A 21,877-nucleotide genomic window follows, 5' to 3' on the forward strand; every position below is an offset into this window, starting at 1 on the left:
GCATCTCCATAGAATCTGAAGGCTCATTACCGGAAACCTAAATTATTCACGCAATCTAACATAGCTCTCCTTGAACCCATTAACAAACAACGCATTCACAACTGACTCTGGCAACCAATTCCACTCATTCACAACTCTTAAAGCAAAAAAAGCTAGTACTCACACCCCTGCTAACCACACCTTTATCAACTCCCAGGGATAACCACTTGTTTTAGCCCATCTAGCCAAGCACTGAAACATTCTTCCTGCATCAGTCCTATGAAGCCCTTTAAGTGACTTAAATGTTTCTATCATAACCCCTCTTTTTCTCCTATCAACCAACTTCTGCAATCCCACACACCATGAATCTGTCCTCATAAGGATTCCACAGACTGTTTGCCAATGAATCTTCTCCATCACTTGTTCATCCCCAAGAAACCAAGGAGACAGACCTGAGTACAGTAATCCAGATGGGCATGTATCAGGGCCTTATAAATTGGAATAACAACTTCCTTATCTTTACCTGTAAGTATGTTCTTCAGTAGCCAAGTAATTTTAGGAGCTACTTTAGCAGCCTTAACAATATGCCCTCTGAACTTCAATACGCTGTTTACCACCACACCTCAAATCCTTAGTTTCATCTATTTTCTGAAGTATAGTTCCATCAATCTTTTAATCTATTTATCCCAAAATGCATAACTTTACATTTCTCAACGTTAAACTGATACCCATTATCTTTTGTCCATACTGCCAGCCTATTTAAATCATCCTGGAAGCTCTCTACATCTCCTTGAGTAACTGTTACTCTAACCTAATTTCGCATTATCAGCACAACCGAATATTTCCTTTCAGGTTATTTCCTATAACATTTATGTACAAATTAAACCAGTAGTGGTCCTAGCACTGAACCATGCAGCACACCACTAGTCATTTGTTTTTGTCCTGATTCTGCTCTTCCATGTACTACTTTTTGATATCTGTCCGGCAGCCAACCTCTTATCCACTTAACCAATGTCATATCCATCCCCATCTGTTCTAATTTATGAAACAGTGTTCCGTGTAGTATTCTGTCATATGCCTTTGCAAAATCCTGCAGAATCATCGTGTAGCCATTTCCTTTATTCATTATTACTAAGGCATGACAGACCTTTCACAAAGCCATGTCGCCACTTATACAGTATCATATTTTTATCCACCCATTCTTAAATTCTCTTTTTGACCAATTTTTCCAGTGCTTTTACTATCATACTCGAGATAATGATTGGTCTATAATTTACTACTGCAGTCTTAGAACCTCTCTTAAGCAAGGGAATTATTTTGCCCTGTTTCCACTCCCTTGGAACTCTGCCAGAACTGAGACTTAGAGCCTAGTCAGAAGCATTGCCAGTTACCTTGCACATTCTCACCCCCCCCCAATTCATCCACCTCTATTCCCACATCAGTCTCTGTCACTTATGTTATAGTAGTATACTTCGCAAAGTGGTCACTAAAGTGGCTCAACTATTTTTATCTGCTTCTGTCACCTTTTACCATCCCCACTCATTAAGGTTAATCTTTCCTAGTCATTCTTAGAGCGGAGTTCTTTTGTTACTTGCCATGTAACAAAAGAATTCTTTGGGATTTCCTTTGGCCTGCTCTACTATCTTCTTGTAATCTGAATTTGTCTTCCTTACCATGCTGGTCACCTTTTTTGCCTGAGCCTTGTACTGTTCATAAGTTTTTTAGTTGCCTTTCTCCTCGTATACCTTCACTGATTCTTACCTTAGGTATCCTGATCCTGATTTATGCTCAACCATAGGCCCACACTTCACTGTGCAGGCATTCAAAACTGAAAATTCCACTGAATAGGTCGATCAGTTCTTATTCCAGGAGTGTTCTGTGTCTGTAGATGCATGTGTTCACGAGGCTGGTTTACCTGTTCTGAGAGAGAAAAAATCCGAGTTTCCAGGTGAAAAAAATCCTCTACTTCTGTATGAGACTGACTAACTCATCTTTAGTTGAAAGAAACCAGATAAAGGTTCCTCACGTCATGTACAGGAATCAAACCCAGGTCTTTCCAACCAAAGGGCTTTGTCTATACTGACTGAGCTATGGAGGCTGTACCTTAGGTATCCAATTTAATATTGCTTTCTCCAGATGCCCCTTAACTCCATTCACTATTAACATCCTTCCCTTGCAGTGTTTTATGCCATGGCAGAGATTTAAGCTTCCTCCTAATCACTGCCTTGTAGTTCCACATATTCTCCCTTCTTGACAGAATATTTCTCATGTTTCACAATCTCCCAAGTCACTTTTCGCAATCAGAAGCAATGTAGCCATGTTGGATATGGATAACTCTTCTGATCCTGTTGACCAGGTCCAATATTCTCGCATTTCAAGTCCCCTCCATCACATGCTGCCTCAAGTAATTATCTCTGAATAGGTGTATGAATTCCACTTCCTTTCTGCCATGTGATCTTTCTGCTTTCCAGTCTATATCTCTATAGCTGAAGTCCTCCATAATAATCACTTGACCTGCACTCATTGTACTAATTTGGTGATACATGTCTTCCAGGTCATCTATGGAACTCCCTGGCGTATAGCAACAGCCAACTGTATATTTTGTCTTACTGGCCTTAATTTCACACCAGATTGTTTCAAATGAACATCCACCCTCCCACCTATCTCCTATTCTTATTGGCTGCAGTTCATCCACTGTCATTAGCAGTACCCCCCCCCCCCATGCTATCTTCTCTATCTTCCTTGAAAATACTAAACCCTTCACATTCTATCCCTGTAACTACATCTGCTGTTAGTCAAGTCTCACTAATGCTTATCACTTTTGGCAAGGTTGTACTAACCACTGCCAAAAATTCCTCCCCCTTGTTCCTGAAACTATTGGCATTAGTATATAGAAACTGATGGATCTCTTTAGCTTTCCAATCACCCTTACTTCCTGAACCTACTATCCTGTTCAATATTTTTGCTTGAGACACTAGATTCTGCACTTGGTCATTCTCACAGTTACTCGTCTCATGGGTTCCTTCTCACAAACCCACCTACTTTCACCCTAATAGCTTAGGTTTTCCTGAATTTGCACTTCAGCGTGCTCTGTGAACAAAGCTCTCTCTAGACACCTAACACATTTAGATGTAGTCCATCAGCATTATCAAATCCTTCTTTCTGTCAAACACAGACCACAGATCTACAAATCCTATATCATTCCTTCTGCACAACCTACGTATTGATTCATTTGCTACCAACACCTCCTCCTCAGTTTATTTCTATCATAGCATGGCAATAGACTTAGTCTTCACCTTCTTGCTCTTCAGTTTTGCTTTTACTAATAAGTCCTTTACATCCTTTCTCATAGAATATTTCTCGCCTCTCAGATCATTTGTGCCATCTAAGACAGTTAGTTCTGTTGCATCCAGATGGCATGACTAATATTATAAATTTTTGCACCAGGGAAACACAATTTTGTTATACTTTTGTTAAGTACTCCCATGATCATTGAGTCTTCGTACATCATTTTCTCCTCAACTTGTTTTTCTTGTTGTTCACTTGATCTTTATTATTACTTTGGACCACCTGCTTCTTTCTCTTCTCTGCCCTGCTAATCTCTTGACACTTCTGCAATTTTTCAGTTTCAAGCTTTGCCCTATGAAGGATAACAATCAAGTGTGCTATTTCTTTATTTACATCCACTTCGTCCTCCTGTATTTCCATCGCCACATGTTCGAGATTAATTCCAATATTTTCCATCCTACTATCGAGACTGTCCACGCTACTAACGTTTGCTCCATTCTCATCGCCTAATTGGCACTCACTTTTGAAACATTTAATACAAGCTCTCTTTCCAGTTTCAATTTTTGTCCACATATTTTTTAATTTTCATGATGAATACATCTCACGCACACTGCACTGCACAAAGTCCAGCAAATTGAAATCACCCAACAGCATAGTGTTTGCCACCATTGTTTTACCACATATTGGAGCTATACTGACATTATTATATTTAAACAAAAAAAATACAAGTTTTACTTACAAACTAAATAACTCAGTCAATCACACATTTATTTAAAACAAAAACTATAAGTTAACCTAATGTTATCAACTAAAATATGATCAATATTTTAGTTGATCAACTAATATTATCAACTAAAAATGTGTGATTGACTCAGTCAATCACACATTTATTTAAAACAAAAACTATAAGTTACCCTAATATTATCAACTAAAATATGACAACAAACTTTACAAATATTTCAAAATCCAATAAATGATGATATTTTCACTGGAAAAACAAATACCAGTATCAAAATTTAGTTTTCAACTACACAGTTTTATTAACATTCAAAGCTAAAAATTCACTTTTTGCTCTTGAGTACTTTCTGGGTCCTCATCTTGCCTTTATTACAGCTTGGTATTGGAAAGGAATTGACAAAATTAGGGTTGCTTAACGGCCAAAGCTATATAACTGAGAGGAGACCTCTACATAGCCTTTCAAAGAATGTGTAGAACTGACCAGGGCTTCTGACCTAATGTCCAATCCTCACCTTCTTGTGGTGTACCTGTTAGGTATCTACCTGGATACTTAACGAACGAGGATGGACTAGCAATTTGGGATTTAGCCAACCAAATTGTATTCTTATTGGCTTAAACCAAAATATCAAATGATGGTACAACATGACAGAATTTCATGCAGGCTGGGACGTTGCCTGGTTGAACAAGGCCCCCGTTGTTTTCGCCAGGGAACCAGGGTAAACAGCAAAAAGTCAGCTACTGGAACAAACCCTAAAACCCACCCCAACTCAACATCATCAGAGTTCAAGATCAGTACTATCAACATAAGAAGCCTGAATGGCAAAGAAATGGAGCTTGCTGAGGAATTGGATAAGTACCAGATTGACATAATAGGGGTGAGTGAAACAAAAAAAAGGCAAAAACTGGCAAGATCTTTCTGAACAATAAATACAAAATGTTATATTCAGGCAATATCAAGTAGAATGTATTCTGGCAGGCAATATCAAGTAGAGTGATGTGAGCAAATATCAGAATGGGGAACTGGGCAATGAGACTTATTTGTGCCTATGGTCCCACAGAAGGTTCTACTAAGATAGAAGTGGAGGAAATTTTTTGAGGCTTTAGAGAAAGCAACTAACACAATGAAAAATGAAAAGTTGGTTCTTGTTGTGCATCTAAATAGCAGAGTAGGAAAGGATTGTCAGACATACAAAAATATTTTTGGAAAATTAGGAGAAAAGAGCATAGTTAATAATAATGGCAATACCTGTTGGATTTTTGCTCAGGACATGGACTGGTTATTTCTAACACAATGTTCTAACATAAAAATGTACACAAATTCACATAGAGAGAAAAGGCAAGGAACAAGAAAAGTCTCATTGACTATATTATTGTTGATAGTGATGTTTTCTCACGGGTGCAGGAAGGAGTGTATAGAGGATTTGAAATTGAAAGTGATCACCATTTAGTCTTGAATAGGATAAAATTGCATTTCATATTGAAAAGAAGAACATATAAGAAAGTTTCAAGGCAAATAAAAGTTGAGCACAAACATTATTGAAGAAAAAATGAAAGAGTTTGAGAACAGGAACCAAACCTTGGAGATTCAGTGGCAAGCTCTGAAGAAAATATTGATTGATTTAGCCAGAGAGGCATATGGTGAGATTATGTGCAAAGATAGAAAAATCGGAACTCCATGGTGGACACAGGAAGTTAAAGAGGCAGTGAAGGAAAAGAAGAAAGCATATCAAAAGTTCCTGGTAAATAAGTCAGCTAGTGCTCTTACAGAATACAGAAACAAATGTAAGAAAGCTAAACACTGTGTAAAACTAGCTAAACAAAAGTCATGGGAAGACTTTGGTAAGAACATAGAAAATAAATATCAAGAAGGCAGCAAGATATTCTGGAGGTTGTTGTAGAAGCTCAGAAATGGAATAAAGAGTGTTGTAAAAGGAATTAGAGATGATAAAGGTGACGTGAAAACTGAAGGAAAAAAATATCCTTGAAGTATGGCGTAATTACTTCGAAAAATTGCTAAATGAAACAAGCAGTGGTAAAAAAAATGCTCAAAAGGCATGCAATCAGGAATACATATCCATACTTGAAATAGAAAAAGCCATCAAAAGCCTGGAATGTGGAAAGGCAGTAGATGATATTCGACCAGAAATACTATGGAGGCATAAAAAGTATGTTGGTATAAAAGTCTTACAGTGGCTGCGCTGCATAGTTCAGCGGGACGAATTCCAGATGATTAGTGTAGACTATTCATAGTATCCATATACGAGGGTGGACTGAAAAGTTCTCGGCCTAACAATGAAAAAATGAATTCATAATTTCAAAATTATTTTTATTTTTCAACATAATCTCCCTTAAGACATTTATTCCAGCAGTGCCCCAGCTCCATTATCCCATCCCTGTAGTGGTTCTCAGTAAGATCTGCAAAATATCCCTCTATAGCTGCAATCACCTCTTGATTCAAAGAAAAATGCTGACCAGCGAGGAAGAGTTTTAGTTTTGGGAAGAGATAGAAGTCAGAGGGAGCTATATCTAGGGAAATAGGGTGGATGTGCTAACAATTCATAGTGTAGATCCTTAATTTTCCAATTGCCAAAACAACTTTGTATGCAGGTGCATTGTCCTGATGAAAGATGATTTTTTTCTTCTGCAAACCAGGTCTTTTCTCAAAAATTTTTTCATCTAGTCTAGTTAAAAGATTGGAATCATATTCTCCGGTTATTGTTTTACCCTTTTCTAGATAATTAATAAACAAAATGTCTTAATCATCCCAAAACACCAATGCCATGACCTTTCCTTCACGTTCTTTTGAAATGCCTATAGTTTCAGCAATTTCACACACTTTGACTCGCTGGTCATCCAATACCATATTGTGCACTTGATCAATGATCTCTGATGTTCTTACACGTTTTGGACATTCTTCACGTGGATCATCTTCAAGGCTGGTACGGCCATATTTATACTCAGCAGCCCATTTCTTAATTGTCGAAAATGAAGGAAGAGTGCCCATAAACTTTTATGGACTTCGAATGAATTTATTTTGGTGTTAAACCTTCTTTTACAAAGAATTTTATAATGCACAATACTCTATTTTATCCGTTTCAAGAGATACAGACAACATTTTTGCTTCAGACAGCTGTATAAAACAAACTACTTGATAGAATGACTTGCAATTTCACATGGATGCTTATGACAGATGTACCAACTTTGAAGGAAAAAAAAATCTTTCCAGTAGTGTTGCCATCTATGGTCGAGGCCGAAAACTTTTCAGACCACCCTCATATAACAAAAAAGGGAAATAAAACTGAATGTTAGAATTACAGAGGTATTTTGCTACTGAGTCCTGGTAAGATTTATGCAAGTATACTTGAGAAATGGTTGAGAAGGATCGTGGAAGGAAGCTTGGTGAAGAACAAGCTGGATTCAGGCCAAATAGAGGCTGTCAGGATCAGATTTTCACTTTATGACAAATAGTTGAGAAATCATGGGAATATACCAAAGATCTGCATTTAAGTTTTGTATAATTGGAAAAACCACATGACAAAGAGAGAAGCCATTCAAAATGCTATAGTTGTATATGGTGTCAATGGGACATTATATCAAGCAATACTCAGTCTTTATTTGAGTTGTAAGTAAGCAGTTAAAATTGAACGAAGTACAGGAAGATGGGTTAATGTTGAATCTGGTGTCAGACAAGGATGTACAATTATCTCTTCTATTATTTAACCTGATATCAAAATTGGAGATGTTAATCTCAGCTCTTTACTTTATGCAGATGATATTATACTTCTAAATAAACCCAGTACAAGTCTGCAAGATTCCCTGACAAAATTGAGTAACTCTTGTTATAAATTTGGTATGAAAATCAGCAATAACAAGACAAAGACAATAAAAATCGGCAGAAACATTGAAAATATCAGCTGCATTATGAATGGACAACCTATTGAACAAGTAAAACATTTCAACTACTTAGCCACAATTTTTAGTGAAGATGGTAAATTAAATATGGAAATAGACAGCAGAATCAACAAAGCTGGTATGGTTGGAAGTCAACTAAAAAAATGTATATGGAATAAGAGAGAAATTAGAGAAATAAAACACGTTACCAAAGACTAGAGACTGCAGAAATGAGAGTCCTGAGAAAGATCAGGGGGAGAGATGGCATCAATGACAATATCATATTAAAAACAAGGATATTAGGAACAAACTTGACATTATTGTTGGCAGAGCTTATCTCAGGTGGTATGGTCACTTAAACAGAATGGGAGAGGAAAGATTAACAAAACAAGTTTTCTCTGTCAGTTTGTTAGGAAGATGATCCAGAGGAAGACCAAGATATAGGTGGATTGATTCAGTAAAAGTTCCTTAGAAGACAGAAATATAAGATCTGATAATGTTGGAGTCTTGACAGGTAACAAATTGATTTGGAGGAAAATTGTAGATAGGAAGTTAGTAGGGATGTAAGTTTTTCATGTAGTACTATCATATTCTGTACATCCCTTGAAGGCACATGTCAGAAATTTGATGATGATGATATGAAGAAATTGCTTACCTTTCAAGATTAATAACCACACATTACACAAAATACGCCACCTAATCCAGATCATTGATCTCTTTTATTTTTTGTAATTCATCTGAGATAAAAAATTAAAAGGTGGAAATAACAAATCACGAACCTTTATGTGAAGTCTGCATTTCAAAACCCGTTGATATGCCAGTTACTTTTATGTGATATGGCATTTGTGATATGTCATATTACAGGATGTAAAATTTTCTTTGGTAAATGAAATCAAAGAGAGTATATGATTAATTTATAAATGTAACAATGATTGTGGTGTGTGCTTGTATTTTCAATGACTGAATGGCATATAAGAACAGAAGTGCTACTACCCTTCTCCTAACTTCTGCATGCAAAAGTTATAAGAAAAGTAGAACTTCTTTTAATGTTTGCATGCATCACCTACCCTATGGTTCAGTTAATCGGTTGATGAATAGAGCACACATACAAATTTTTCTGTTTTGGAGTTCGCATCTTGGTTTCTCCTTTCTCAAAGCAACATAAAATTCATTAAATAAAATAATATCTTCATTTGTAAGAGTATATATTGTCACAGTGGTTCATAATTATATGCAGTGAAACTTCAATATTGCTAATGTCAAGTGCTTTGTTTGCTGTTTTTTCATCAGTTAACCTCTTTTGGACCTCCACGTCTCCCTAAAGGTAGTAAAGTATCTGAAGAATCATAAAAGCCCTGAGAATGATAAGATCACTAGTGTGATGCCAAAGCATTGCAGCAAAATAATGATAGAATAAACTATACTGACTATGTAACATATTGTATGGAATGAAGGGAAAAGCACCAAAATAATGGATATGGTCAATTTTAATACTTATTTCACACACACACACACACACACACACACACAAAAAAAAAAAAAAGAAGCAAGAATGGACTGCCAAAATTATGGAACAATTGTTTTAACAAGCCAGACCAAGGTACTTATGATGACATTAACAGAAAGAATAAGAAAACTAACAGAAGAAAATCTGTAAGGTGAATAGGATTCAGAACAGACAGGAGTACTGTACACCATATTAATGTTAAGATTAAATGTGTTAAGATTAATTCTGTGAAAAGATATTAATCCAATATAATACTGGATATGTGTTGAATAGAGAAAGAAATTAGGGCTATGGAGATTACTTTAGCTGAAGTAACTAGAACAGTATTAAGTATGGGAGAATGTTTGGTGATTGATGAAGTAATAAATAGTTTGGGAGTCCACAGAATGAAAGCACAAGAGGTCTAGAAGAAATGAGATGTCGTGAGAGTGAGGGAGTAAGTAAAAGAGCGTTGAGTAATGAAATTGGGAGAGTCATGCTGAATAGCATAGAAAATTAGGACGTGAGTGATGCTTGTTTGGACTTGAATGAAGTTATGAGTGATAAAATATATGGTGATTCTATGATTAAGGGTATGGAGAGCGGTATGCCTGAGGAATGCTTGGCTGGTGGAACAATAGAGAGAGTGGCTTTAGCAATAAAGAGAGGGCATGATGCAGAAAAGGTGATAGTTATGGTGGGTAGAAATCACCTGAGTGGTAGTATAAATCGAGAATCGGGTAGCAAAAGATTTAAGAACATTGTTAGATATCGTGAAGAAGAAAAGTGTCAATGGGAGGATAGTGTGTGTGCTGCCTCGTTTTGACAATTATGAGTTAAGTAGACGAGCAATGATAATGAATGATATGATTGCAAGAATGTGCAAAAAAAGATGTCTGGAGTGTGTTTGAAGGAAAAAGACAGGTGTATGCAAGAGATGGGTTGCATCTGAACATGGAAGGTCATAAGCGATTGAAGAAGTTACTGTTTTCTGAACAAGTTGAAGTAACTGGGCAGCGAAACTAAAATTGAAAAGGTTGAGTGTAAGAGGGAGAAACTTAAGCAGTGATTGTATATTTGTTGATCCTTACTCGCGGAATAAATTGTAGGAATAGAGTAGATAAAAATCGGCATGGGACTACTGAGATTAGTGATATGTATATCAGTTCTAAAGCTGGTACAAGAAGCTAAAGGGAATCTGCAATTTTTGTATACCAATGCAAGAAGCATTCGAAATAAGAGGGAAGAATTTTTGGCATTAGTCTGTGCAATCTCACAAAAAGTTGTATGCATTAGTGAAACTTGACTGTCAGCAGAAGATGTGGTCACTGGAATTGAATGTGATGGGTACAGTATTTTCAGGAAGGATAGAGAAGATAGAACTGGGGGAGGAGTACTGTTGATGATAGCTGATAAGTTGCAGCCAAAGAAAGTAGCATATCAAGATGATAGACATGTGAATGATAGTTCATTTTAAGCAGTCTGGTGTGAAATAGTGACCAACGCAACGAAATATACAGTTGGTTGCTGCTATAGGCCAAGGGGTAAAGGGGATCATATTGAATTCATGCATCAACAAATTAGTGCAATGAGTTCAGGGTTAGTGGTTATTATGGGGGATTTTAATTATGGTGATATCAGTTGGAAGGAGGAAATATCACATCACAAAAAGGAAATGGAATTCATACATCTAAAAGATAATTACTTGAAACAGCACATAACTGAAGGGATGTGGTGTGAGAGTGTTGGACCTGGTCATTGGTTCAGAGGATATATATGCATAAGGAAGGTGTCTCCTCGTTACCTCCAATTGGTGAGAGTGATCATTGTGGTATTGACTTGGGAGGTTGCAAAATTTGTGGATTTCTCTCTTAAGAAGGGGGTGCATACAGAACTACAGGTTAGGCAATTATAACAAGCTTCGGAGTGAGCTTGCAGCCATCCCATGGCAGAACATATTGCAGGGGAAAGATATTAGCAATGCATGGGATAAAATCAGCAGGTATCTGAGGAAGACAGTATCAGATTGTGTCCCCATGGTCAGGAAGACAAACCAGGTAGGCGTTAGATGAATGAGTAGTAGTATCAAGCTTGATCTACAAAAAAATAAAATGTTATGGAGAATTTACAAGGAGAAAGGCAGTCAGTACACCCACAAGCAGTACAAGGCTCAAGCTAGGAAGGTTTCCAGCATAATAAGAAAAGCTAAACCAGATTATGAGAAGTCCGTAGCCAAGGAGATTAAGGGTAATCCCAAAGAGTTCTTCCGCTATGTGGCAAGTAAAAGGAAGAATGACTTCGGAAGGATAACTTTTGTAGGTGCTGATGGTATTGAGGTGATAAATTCAGATGTAATAGTAGAGCTACTGAGTGATCACTTTTCAAAAGTCTGTCACCCAAGTGAGGATATCTCTGTACCTGTAGCAATAACTGATGTGAGAATTGAAGTTAAGAAATCAGAGGTACTTAGTATATTGCAAAATTTAAATGCAAACACTGCTGTAGGTTGAGATGGAATATCAGCTCGGGTGTTGTGTGAATGTGCAAAGGAATTGTCAATGCCACTTACTTGGTTATTTAACTTACATTTGAACTCTGGTATGGTCTCTAAGGAGTGGAAGGAAGACTAAGTAGTTCCTTTGCATAAAGGTGGCTCTAAAACTGCGGTATTAATTACAGGCCAATCACCATCTCAGGAGTGGTGGTAAAAGTATTGGAAAAGTTGGTTAAAGACAAAATTCAAGAATGGGTGGATCAGGATATGATACTCTATAGGGGCCAACATGGTTTGTTAACGGTCGATCCTGCCTTAGCAATTTATTAACTTTTTATAATATAATGATATCTGAGTTGGACAAAGGAAACGACTACACAGTGGTACTATATTGCTAAGGCTTTTGACAGGATAGCCCATGGAATACTGTTGCACAAATTGGAGCAGATGGAGGATGGATACTAAACTGGTGATATGGATAGGAGAATGGCTCAGGGAGAGATACAAGAAGGTGGTATATGGAGGAGCAGAGTCCAGGATGAGGCAGGTGACCAGTGGTGTGCCGTGTCTCAGGGCTCTGTGCTTGGGCCATTGTTGTTTAATTTGTACATAAATGATATAGGAAATGGCTTAAAGGGAGATATTCAGTTGTTTACTGACGATGCAAAGTTGGGTAGTGCAATAAAAAATCAAGCTGATGTTGAGAATTTACAGGATGATTTAAATAAGCTGGCAAAATGGGCAAAAGGTAATGGATGTCAGTTCAATGTGGAAAAGTGTAAAGTTATGCATTTTGGGATTAAAAGATTACCAGCTGTGTACTACATTGATGGAATGGTACTCCAAGAGATTGATGAGGCTAGGGACTTAGGGGTGTTGGTGGATAGGGAGATGAAGTTCAAGGGACAATTTACTAAGGTGTCCAAGTTTGCACATAGGATTACGTGGTTATTGAGGATCACACTAACATTCAGAGATAAAGAGGTTATTATTCCCCTTTATAAAGCGTTGATACTTTCCACATTTGGATTACTGTGCTCAGGTCTGGTCACCTGGATTCCTTGGAGATGAGGAGTTTGTGGAAAGGGTTCAGAGTAGAGTGACCAATTTGGTGAGTGATGTAAAAAATGCTCTCTACAGTGATAGATTGAGAGCTTGTGGATTGCAGTGGTTGGTTGATAGGTGGAGAAGAGAGGATATGATAGAAGCATTTAATTACTAAAAGGTATAAGATTGATGCAGGGAAAATGTTTCAGCTGTGTGATAGTGATGGGAGAACAAGAGGTCATTCCTGGAAATTAAGGAAAAGTGTTGTTAACAAGGGTGTGAGAACGAGGTTTTTTGCCTGGAGGGTGGTGAATGAGTGGAATACATTGCCTGACTCAGTTGCGAGTTCTTCATTTGTAGACGAATTCAAGAAGAGATATGATAGATATTGTTTTGATAGTTTGGCTCTCCTGCAATGAGTCTACTGACTCCATGGAGATATCCTCAATAATAATAATTATTATTATTATCTTCTCACAGAATAATCCAATCCTGAAACTAAACTTTTTTCTAAAAATCTAACAAAATTGCTTCTGAAGACAGATATGAATTCAATTTAACATTCTAGCCAGTTAATATTCTTCCTTCTGTTCTTATAAAATTATCCAAAATTATCCGTTACCCTCTGCCAATACTGCCAGTCTATTTAAATCATCCCGTAAAAATCAACATAATCTTTGTTGGCTACTGCTCTGCATCATCTGCAAACAACTAAATATTTTCCCTCAGATTATTTCCTGTATCATTGATGAACAAATTAAATAGTAGTGGTTCAAGTACAGAGCCTGTGACACTAATCACGGGTCTTCTGTAGGACTGCACCTACATAAACTATGGTCTGATAGCTCTTCATCAACCATTCTCTTATCCACTACACCAGCTTCATATCCATACTTATTTTATGGAACTTATGTATCAGGATTCCATGTGGTATCCTATCAAATGCCTTTGCAAAGTCCAACAGTATGACTGTATAGCGATTACCTCTATCCAACTTAGTTGTCAACTTATTATAAAAAGTAAGCAAGTTGCTGAAGCATGATCTACCCTTCATAAAGCCATGCTGCTCACCATACACTGTCCCATTCCTATCCACCCAGTTCTGAATTTTGTCTTTAATTACTCCAATACTTTGAACACCCTTCTGAAATACTAATTGGTCTATAATTAGCTACTTGTATTAGAACCACCTTTATGCAGTGGAACTATTTTTACTTCATTCCATTCCCTACATGACACAAACTGAGACTCAAATTTCTAATCAAAGGGAGTACCAATTTTCTAGCACACTCTCATAATACACGAGCTGATATCCTGTCCAGTCCCATAGCTGTATTGATATCCAGATTCTGCAAGATCCTATGTACCTCAACCTCCCTCTCTTACTTTCACATCACGTTGACTATTGCTCTACCTAATTTTTCATCATCTGCAAACAACTGAATATTTTCCCCAGATTATATCCTGTATCATTGATGAACATATCTATGAATATGAATATCCCTGACATATCTATTACTCTAGTATTTATCACCTGGATGATACACTCTTGCAAAATGATCATTCAGTAATTAGACTAGTTCATCTGCTTCAGTGACTTCCCGTACCATCTGCGTTCTTCAAAATCATCCTACTGTGGTCATTCTTTCTTTTGCTTGCCATATACTGAAAGAATTCCTTTGAATTACACTTAGTTTGTTCAGCTAATCTCCTCTCATGCTCCTATTCTGCCTTCCTTACCATACCAGTCACTCTTCTGGATGATACACAATTTTCACTCTTCTGGCCTTTGTTTTATACTGCTCATGAGCTTGCAGATCACCTCTATGAATGTCTTCCACATGCTTTTCTTTCTTTTTAACTCCTGCTTGATGTAACTCATCTACTTAATTTCGAGTTTATTAATTCTCTTAAATCTTGGAATGTAATTCGCTACTTGTTCCTTCAAACACCCTTTTACCACTTCCCATGCACTACTAACATCTTTTCCCCGAAGTATTCTCCCATGGTACTACTTCAAACAATTTTCTAAGTTTCTCGTAGTTCCCAGTCTTAGAATTCCACATGTTAGCCACCTCCTGTTAAAACTGATGATTGCTCTCACCAATTGGCGACAATATATTCATAGTTATACACAAATCCTCAGATGTAATCACAAGGTCCAACACTCGCTTGATCCCCTTGTGCCTTCCATTACATGCTACCTTAGGTAATTATCCCTAAGAAGCTATATAAATTCCATTTCCTTCCACCCATATGACTTTTCCTCCTTCCAATCTATATCCTTATTAAGTCACTCATGATAATTATCTGCCCTCTACTTAGTGAGTTTATTTGCCAATACAGATCACCCACATCATTCTTTGCATTCCCTGGCCTATATCAGCAGCCAACGAAATACTTTGTTGCATTAACTTGAATCTCACACCAGAAAGCTTCAAAACACTGTTATCCATTTTACTGAGCACCCTATTGGACTGCAACTCATCTGATATCATCAGTAATACTCTTCTCCCCCATTCTATTTGCTCTATCCACCCTAAAAATACTATAACCTTCACTTTCTGTGCCAATAATTATATTATCATTAGTCAACCACATCTCACTAATACTGATAACTTTTGGCCAATAGGAACTAATTGATGCTAAAAATTACTCCTCCTTGTTCCTGATATTCCTGGAATAGTACACACAAATGATATAAACCTGATAGGCCCATAATTAACCTTATGCTTTGTATCCACAATCCCATTCTTATTTACAACATCAGAAACTAAAGAGGAGTTTTTCTCCAGTCACACTCCCATGTGCTTTATTGGTGCATGCCTGCTTTCTCCCTAACAACTCTAGTTTCCCTGATTTTCATATCTAAACCTACTACAGTCAGCAAGACATAAACTGCTAATACCAAATCCATTTAAGTGTTAAATGGATTTGGTATTTATCTGCCTTTTCAGCCATCAGACTCACTCCACACACATCCAGAAACCACACTCCATTACTCCTACACAACCTATGTATTGAGTCATTTGCAATTATTACTCTTTCACAACCCACCCATATCATGCTGTGGCAGTTGACTTACTATCTTTACACTCTCACCCTTTTCTTTTGCTACTATCAGTAGCTCTTTCATATCCTCCCTCATACCATACTTTTCTCTCTTCAGATCCTTTGTATCTGCCAAAACAATCAACTCTTTTGTTTTACCTTTCTACATGCTAATAGCATCACTAACATCATTAATCTCTGGAAAAACTTTTATTGGGATTATATTGATCAAGTGTATATAATAAACAACTAAGTTATACCAACTAGTTTCACCAACTAAGTCTGTTGGCATCTTCAGGGTACATAACTGATGTGAGGCACTAAAAAGTAAAAAACTGTTACAAACTAAAATCAACCGATTCCAATTATATTAAACAAAGAACAGAGTGCGTACAATACATTCATAGAGCATGGATTATATTTGTATAATTGCGATTTAATTTATAATTTAATTTAATTTATAAATTTAATATAATTTATAATTGCGATTCCAGTTATATTTGTTTAATATAATTGGAATCGGTTGATTTTAGTTTGTAACAGTTTTTTACTTTTTAGTACCTTACATCAGTTATGTACCCTGAAGATGCCAACAGACTTAGTTGGTGAAACTAGTTGGTATAACTTAGTTGTTTATTATATACGCTTGATCAATATAATCCCAATAAAAGTTTTTCCAGAGCTTTTTGGTCAAGAAAATTAAACGTTTTTTAACATCATTAATCTCTGTAACTGAGAAACATGATTTTGTCATTCCCTCACAAAGAACTCTCCTCTTATAATAGCATCATACAAAATTCTCATTATACTCACCCTAGCATTCTTTGACAAGCATTCATTTCTCTTGGTTTGTACCTCTTTTTATTTTCCTTTCTCAGCAGCACCACTTGCCAAATGTTTATTTGGCCTATCAAGCTTACTCTTCATTCTATGAAAGACCACACTTACTCAAGCTCTCTCTCTCCCATTACATCTAACTCTTCATTCACTACACAATCCGTGCTTTTATTTCCACCTATACCAGGATGTAGCATTTTACTCTATAATAAAGTGGATAAATTAATGCCATTAAATGCAAAAATTATTCAGTGAATAACATTTGCATAATAAGAATAAAACAAATTTTACCCCATTAATATTTATTTACATAAATTTTCATTTTAAATTTCAAATAATTTACTGATATATGGTAAAAGAAAATATGTTACATATGTATAGGATATTGTAGACTGGTATACGGCTATTAGGTCAGCAAAATTAAACCATCTTCGAGTAGCATTTCCTGGGGCTAATGAAGCTGAACTTGCACAATATTTAACCAGGGATTTTGTAAAAGAAGGTTGGCTCTGGAAAACTGGACCTAAGCCTGGGGATTCCTATAAACGTCGATGGTTTACCTTAGATGATCGCAAGTTAATGTATCTGGAAAATCCACTTGTAAGCAGTTTTAATATAATCTTTCATGAAATGTTTTCAGCTCTGATTTTTAAGGTGTTATTTTGTGTTATGAATTTTAAAGAACAACTAGATTTTGTTTGTTATTAATTGATTAATATTTTAATAAGTAGCATTAGTCTGACATTTGAATTGCCATAATAGCATAAACTAAGTTTTGCCATAATATCCTATTTTGAAAAATTTTTTTATCTTACTCCCACACTTGAGAGAGGCAGTAGGGTCTATAACAAATAAATGCTGTGTGTCACAGTGATCAGTTGTTGTTATCTTGTCCTTTTAAGAGTCTTAGATATTTCCATGTGCTCCAACTGCTTTGGCTGTGTCAATGATTTTGTTCGTATAGAGCTGTTGTTCAGGATTAGGGTCTATTGCTTGCAAGGCTGCTTAATTGCTGGACAGGTAAAAATGTGAGTGGGTGTCAGTTCAGTATTAGGGCAGTTATTGCAGTTTCTATATGTTCTCATATCCATATTGATTTTCATTCCTCTAAAATGTCCTGTTCTGAGTCTTGCTGTTGTGGCAGAGGTCTTTCTGTCAACATTGATTTTGGGAATTTGGTGGTGTATCCCTGATTTTAGTGGAATTAGTTTAGATTTTGCTAGTGCATTAGCATCAGCAAGAGTTATCATGTCAGTTTCTTGGTTGAGTTCTCTGGCCTCTTTTGCTAATTTATCAACTGCCTCATTGTAATCAATGTCTGCATGAGCAGGAATCCATTGTAAAATGCAACTTTTTCCCAAACACTTTAGTTGTTTTAAGAGTTTATGGATGTCTTTTGTGAGCTTGGTATTGCCATTTTGGATTGCCTCCATAGGCATACCTTGAGTCACTGTAAATTTTCCCTTTGATTGTGATGATAATTTTAAATAAGCTTTGAGTGCTTTATTTATTGCATAGAGTTTGCTTGTAAAATTGGAAGCAATTTCCAGATCCAACTTTTATTGAAAGTTTTTCACCTTTCGGGAGTAGAATTAGAGCACTAGTGCCTCCATTAATCATATTGGTGCCTGACGATCCACTAGTATAACAAATAACTTGTTTGGAGGATGATAGTATTTAGGCCTTTTTCTTTGAGTGTTTCTTTTGATTCTTTTTTTGTGCAGGATTTGTTAAGGTTTAGATTTATGGAGGTATTTGAAGGTAAAGGACTGGAAAATAGAGGTTCTTTACCAGCGGTGAATGCTGGTCTTGAAATTCATGCTTGCTCTTGTTATCATTCAGGGAGTGACAGGTGTGATTGAAGTCTGATTAGCAGAATAATGAATTACTGACCATTTAAAACTGTATATTTAAAAATTTATGTACATTTAATCATACAAATACAACATTTATTTTACAAATGATATTCTATCTTTTTTCAATTTAGCTGACCTACTTGAATACAAATTCTACCCTACGGTTCTTCTTTATGAACTGATCAATAACATCATCACAAAAAGTTGGTTGTAACTTAATTCTCCCAAGCAATATTTTCTCGATAGATAAAAGAGCTAATGAAGACAGTCTTTCTTGTCCTTGGGTTGATCTGCAGTATGTATTAATGCATCTTAGCACCGAAAATGAGCGTTCTGCGGAGGATGTCGTGATGGGAATATTTACTACCAACTTTATGAGTTTGAAAACCTCGGGCATACCCAAGTACACTTTATTGGTGTGCATGAAATTCATTAAGTCGGAAATGCTTCTGTCTTTGAATTCAGACGATGTGCACATTACACTTAGTTCAACCTTTAAGCAAACTATATCGAACAATGATCCATAGTTTGTTGCAGATATGTTACATCACTATCAGGGAATTTATTTATATAGTTTTCAAAAATATCACAATTAAGGAGAGAAAAGAACTGAAAATTTGCAATAGATTTGAAGCGCTGTCAAATTTGTAACATGATGTTGTCCAGGATTTCATTGAAAAGATGCTTAAGTCTTAACTCTTCTGAGTTAATCACACATATGACGTCTCTTATGACTTGGTTTCCTTCACAAATAGTAATATCATGTGTAACATTGTCATAAATACTCGTGAACCCTTCCTCTCTCATAGGCTGAATATTTAAAGAGAATTCTTCAATTATTTTGGCACAATACCTTATATCTAGAGATTTGATTTGCAAAATTTTAAAGACAACATCAGAAAATGAGAAGATTTTTGAAAATACTACCAGTAGAAATCGAGTGTTAAACTTATGTAAGAAAGTTAAAAAATCTTGCACTTTAAAAACTGTGTCACTGTCCCAGCCACCTGGAACATCCAAAATGTGTTGAAAGAATGCCTCTATCATACCATAATTCTCTTTCACGGTGTTCACAATACGTGAAGTGAAATTCCATCTTGTTGGCGCTGCAGTGGGCAATTTCCTTTCAAGAAAGTTCTTAAGAGCAGCTGTCCTCTTTGTAGACTTTGAGAAGAAAGCAATAAGACCCAACATAGTTTGAAAGAACACTGTACACTCTTTGATTGCTGTAGTGTTAAATTCAGCAAATGGTTGTAACAATGCACGAAAGTCGCGTGCGGATACTGTTCTTGGATCCATTTGTTTAAACCACTCACTTGACCAGCTAAGACAGCAGCACCATCATATGTTTGTGCAACGAGTTTTTTTTTTCACACTTGTACTCCTTCAGAACTGCACTTAGATGTTCAAAAAGTGCTGCAGCAGAGCGATCTCGGCTCACATCAGTGAAACCCAGAAATCTTTCATGAACTTCATTGTTGACATCAACATAATGAAGAACAGTTGAAAGCTAAGACTTGTTTATCATTAAAAACATACGTACTAACCACAGTAATGACTATTTAATTCGTAAATATTTCATCCCAAGTATCTTGGGACATCAGTTAGGGCGCATGATTACAATGGAATCTCAATATGCGTGCATATTGAGATTCCATTGTAATCATGCGCCCTAACTGTATGTTATTCCTAGTATTGTTTGAACTCCTGTACTAGGAATAACATACAGTTAGGGCGCATGATTACAATGGAATCTCAATATGCGTGCAGTAACGTGTTATAGAAGTAAATCAAATATAACTGAAAAAAAAAATATATATATATAAAGATTATTTTACACAATTTTGTATGACAATTTCCCATACTTTAGGAATAGTAAGAACATCGTTGTGGTTTAAATTTGGTCTGTGTAGTAGGGCTTCAGCACTTTCTTTATATAAACGTTCATATTTATATAGATCTGTGTAGAAGTTTCGACTTCTCTCAATGGATCCTATGGTTTGGATTTTCAACTCTGTGTTGGGAGAGACCAGATTTCTGTGGTTTGAAAAGACGAATGTGGTTTTGATGTTCCGAGATGTGTTTCTGAACAGACCTACCTGTCTGAACAAAGTAAGACAATTTGTAGGAGAATGGGATCTCATAAACGCCGGGTAACATCAGAGGTGAGAGTTTGTATTAACGTTTATATAAAGAAAGTGCCGAAGCCCTACTACACAGACCAAATTTAAACTGCAAAGACATTCTTACTATTCCTAAAGTATGGAAATTGTCATATAAAATTGTGTAAAATAATCTTTATATATATACAGGTAACCCTCGTATAACGTGGCACTTATACAATGTGATTTCGATATAACACGGTCTACAATTTCTAGTAACCCTTTATATATATTTTTTTTTTCATATTTTCACCGCGGGACTTAAAAATCAAATTTTATCTTTGTTAAATTTGTGTCTGCCTGTATCGTGCAAGCAGTTATAAGTATCGAATTTAGTTTTATTGTATCACTGAACAAGGTACTGTACAGAGGGCTTTTGCAGTCTGTGTCATTCTCAACAAATAGTGCAATTAGAGACAGATGGAATATAAACAGCGCTAACTAATAAATCACATGTCCCCTCTCACAGAAACTACGCTGTATAGACTTAAGCAAAACCATATGTTGCACCGAAACACAGTATCTAACTAAAAACTATTGTCCAATTTTTCAATTATGAAATAAGTGTTTTTTTATTGCATTTGAAATTCTCGATGTCATTATGACTGATCACAAAGGCTAACTTAAAATAAAAGACTACCAAGAATTGAAACATGCCATATAATGAATGTGTGAGTTCGCCTGCCACCTCAAATGCAAACAAGAAGCCATAAAATTCAGTACCAAGGGTTGAAATGTTTGTGAGTTGAGCCAGTCAGTAATGAGAAGTTCCATCGGAAAGATAAATGACACCCTGTTGTGAATGTGTTAAAACTAATAGTGAATGTTGTTATGACAGTTTCAGATGTTATGGAATTCGATTGAAGAGGATTTGCATTTCAACTCAACACTTGTCGGTTGCTTTTGTCTTTGGGTCACGCGATCTTTTGTTAATACCGCACCAGTCATATGCACGTCTTTATAGCTGCTGTCTTGTGTAAAACAAAATTCAGCTTGTACGTATTGTAACAATTAAAAAAAAAAACTTGAATAATTTATAAGCGTATAA

At 36.2% G+C, this 21,877-nt stretch overlaps 1 protein-coding gene across 1 annotated transcript in view; it reads left to right on the forward strand.

Moving 5' to 3' along the window:
- The window catches only part of LOC150103020 (arf-GAP with dual PH domain-containing protein 1-like), a 132,426-nt gene that overhangs the window by 68,371 nt on the left and 42,178 nt on the right, over positions 1-21,877 (forward strand). Inside the window, exon 5 of the mRNA XM_090398053.1 lies at positions 17,193-17,411. Coding sequence (XP_090254179.1) covers positions 17,193-17,411 — 219 coding nt within the window. The remainder of the gene's footprint in view (positions 1-17,192; positions 17,412-21,877) is intronic.

The sequence above is a fragment of the Typopeltis vanoorti genome, chromosome 9, assembly GCF_054136105.1.
Source record: "Typopeltis vanoorti isolate ZY-2024b chromosome 9, IOZ_Tvanoo_1.0, whole genome shotgun sequence".
In the NCBI taxonomy this organism is placed as follows: Eukaryota; Metazoa; Arthropoda; class Arachnida; order Uropygi; family Thelyphonidae; genus Typopeltis; species Typopeltis vanoorti.